General features: G+C 42.6%; 1 protein-coding gene across 3 annotated transcripts in view; it reads right to left on the reverse strand.

Moving 5' to 3' along the window:
• Positions 1-1540, reverse strand: part of LOC129833837 (arf-GAP with dual PH domain-containing protein 1-like) — a 42446-nt gene extending 40906 nt beyond the window's left edge. The window contains exon 1 of one of the 3 annotated variants that reach the window (XM_055898664.1): positions 1457-1540. Coding sequence is in view for 2 of the 3 variants with exons in the window: in XM_055898661.1 (XP_055754636.1) it covers positions 895-985 (91 nt within the window). In the remaining variant the exon portion in view is untranslated. The other 2 variants (XM_055898661.1, XM_055898662.1) reach the window with 2 other exon arrangements.
• Positions 1541-3384: the final 1844 nt, after the last annotated feature.

Raw genomic sequence — 3384 nt, forward strand, 5'->3', positions numbered from 1 at the left:
ACTACCCTGAAAATAAATAACACTATTTGACTTCGAGCCTTGACTCGTATAGCATAGTAACTGCTACAGTGGATGGAACCAGGGGATTAATATAGCATAGATCGAGGTTAATGGCAGGGCACGTCAACTTGAATGAGTCATAGCATTAAGAAATCATGAATAGTCTGTAACGTACTTCCTGGTCAGTGGACACAATAAGCTTATGGAGACTGTATTACAACCTACATTATGATTAGATGCAGGTGTCACTCTGTTGAGGTAGATAAAGTTATAGACTGGCATTGGTCAGATGGGCAGTGTGCCAGGGAGAGAGAGAGAGAGCCTGGGGAACTCACACAGGGAATTAGGCCTAAATCCCAAAATATGATGTTATTCTGTCAGTCAGCCTGTCACTCTCTCAAGGTTCCAGTCTCTTGCTCTCTCTCTCTGATACAAACATTTAAATGTTCACCACATTTCACTCTATTGTTATGCAATGACACCAGGTTGACTTCACTAGAGTGTAAACAGACACATATAACTCTGAAAACAGCAAACAACTGAGCACTCCAGTAGCCTACTGTACTTGCATGTCAGCATCTCGGATTTACATACAGAATAATACGAAATCCTCTGAGACCAGGCTGTGCAGTGAACATAATCGCTAGACTCCAATCACCCAAATCAAAACACATTTACACCCTCAAGACAGATAATTCCTATATTAACCTACCCGCAACTTGATGGTATATGGTCTGTGATTAAATAATCCATTATCTAATGTGAGAAAGTAGCGCTGCTTGCGTGGCAAAACGCAACGATCTTGTTCATAGCCTACCTGTATGGAGATTCGCGCGCGCCATCTGACCTGACATACTTGAGACATTGATGCGACCATAGTAGCCTAGACTGTACCTGCAGCTCCGCAATCCACACAGCTCCCGTTCCCTGGTCTCTCCAACAGCTTTAACAAAATCTGTTTATTCTTTTCTTGATCCGTAGCCATGTTGAGAATGTATTTTCTAATTAAATTAATTGATCGACTCCAAAACCTCGAAAGTGAAGGCTGAAGGCTGTTCGAGCGTTGTTAAATAAAATCCACTGTAGTTGTCACTCACTGGACACCGGGGGCAGTGATGTGATGAAAACACGATCACATCTGAAACATGGGAAATATTGTCCACGTCGCAATAATTATTATGAAAACATATATCCAACGAAATGTACAGCTGAATATTCCGTGTGAATTCTACCCTACTCTTACTCCCAGTTCCTGCTCTCTACACATCAGTGTTCTCTATATCTCTCTCTCAAAAGTGAGACCTCAAGCGGACATTCAGTTCTTGAAAACATTTTCCAAGGCACTCCCATTACAAACAATTTCCCTTCCGTTTTGCTTAATCTTAATCGATAACTTTATTGATTTTCTGTAGCTCAGGCTGGCTGAAATGTCATGTTGGCAAAAACGGGCATTTACCTGTTCTGGAATGTTTAGTCCGCTGAAAAGTATAATGGAATTTGTGCAACCAACTGACTAAAATGTAAATTCGGTAGAAAAAGACTAATCAGTAGGTGCCCATTCACATCACTTGGGGGTGAGTGGGGCATCAGTCACACACTGTAAGGATACTACATTATTTATGGCTCTGCTCCCTCCATCCTTTCCTTCAGATGAATAATCCTGAACACTAGAGGGCGGTAGAGCTGCATTTTGGCGTTTTATTCCCGCTCTCTTGACAACTCACCGGCATCCAGCAAATTTAGTGACGTCTCCATTTCAAGAGAATGTAGACCTAAACTTTAAACCAGCAATGAATCCACAGAACACTAAAATGTCAGTATGAAGATGACTCTTTCTGGTCATCCTCAAGAGCTTTACTGCGCATCATTTTATTTATTTAGACTTTATTTAACCAGGAAACTACTGTAGGAACCTTGTTTGCAAGAGGTCACCAGGAAATAGTCAAAGTTGCATTGAATATTTGAAAAAAATTGTATTTTTGTTTGACGTTTGGATGTAGAGTGTTGCATTCAGAAGAATTAATACAAGTAGGCAGCAGGCCAACAATAATATATTTTATCATTCGGCAAACAGTGTTACGAAACCACCTAGCTAGTCTACTGATTTTGCTACACTCCTTATGTCTATGGATCCTAGGCATAGCTAAATGGTCTGTAACCTGATTGAATATTGTGTGCATTTACATGAGAAGTCAGAGTATGCAGGCCGTGTTGTATGCATGTGCCTCCATGAAACAGCAACCTTACCTAGGTCCAGGTCCAGCTCCGTCTCCTTGGTCGGCCGGCCCAAGCAGATTATTGTGTGTTCAGTTGATGGTGACAAAAGTACAGTGGGGTCCAAAATGATGGGATCCCTTGATAAAGATGAGTAAAAAAGACTGCATTAAATAAATAATACAAATACTGAGCTATATTGTACGCTCAATAAAATGGCAATGTTTTATTATTTTACACTAATACAATTGCTCAGAGAAAGAGATTATTTTAACAAGTAATTTAAAAAGAAGTTTCCAATCCATGTGCCAATGCCTTTTAGCAAACTCCAGGCGGTGCCATGGTCAGATGACATGAAATTAGAGCTCTCAGGCCACGAACACCAAGAGTGGGTCTGGCCTTCAAAAGAACAACGCATATGCAGAAAATTCTTCCTCCCTACAGAATACAAAGGGAAGCACAGCCGCGAGCTGCCCAGTGACACGAGCTTACCAGATGAGCAAAAATCACTTATATGCTCGCTTCGAGGCAAGAAACACTGAGGCATGCATGAGAGCATCAGCTGTTCAGGATGCCTGTGTGATCACGCTCTCCATAGCCGACGTGAGTAAGACCTTTAAACAGGTCAACATTTACAAGGCCCCTGAGCCAGACGGATTACCAGGACGTGTGCTCCGGGCATGTGCTGACCAACTGGCAGGTGTCTTCACTGACATTTTCAAAATATCCCTGATTGAGTCTGTCATACCAACATGTTTCAAGCAGACCACCATAGACCCTTTGCCCAAGAACACTAAGGCAACCTGCCTAAATGACTACAGACCCGTAGCACCTACGTCCGTAGCCATGAAGTGCTTTGGAAGGCTGGTAAGGGTTCCCATTAATACAATTATCTCAGAAACCTTAGACCCACTCCAATTTGCATATCGCTCAAACAGATCCACAGATGATGCAATCTCTATTGCACTCCACACTGCCCTTTCCCACCTGGACAAAAGGAACACCTATGTGAGAATGCTATTCATTGACTACAGCTCAGCGTTCAACACCATAGTGCCCTCAAAGCTCAACACTAAGCTAAGGATCCTGGGAATAAACACCTCCCTCTGCCACTGGATCCTGGACTTCCTGACGGGCCGCCCCCAGGTGGTGAGGGTAGGTAGCAACACA

Source organism: Salvelinus fontinalis, chromosome 34 (genome assembly GCF_029448725.1).
Source record: "Salvelinus fontinalis isolate EN_2023a chromosome 34, ASM2944872v1, whole genome shotgun sequence".
Classification (NCBI taxonomy): Eukaryota; Metazoa; Chordata; class Actinopteri; order Salmoniformes; family Salmonidae; genus Salvelinus; species Salvelinus fontinalis.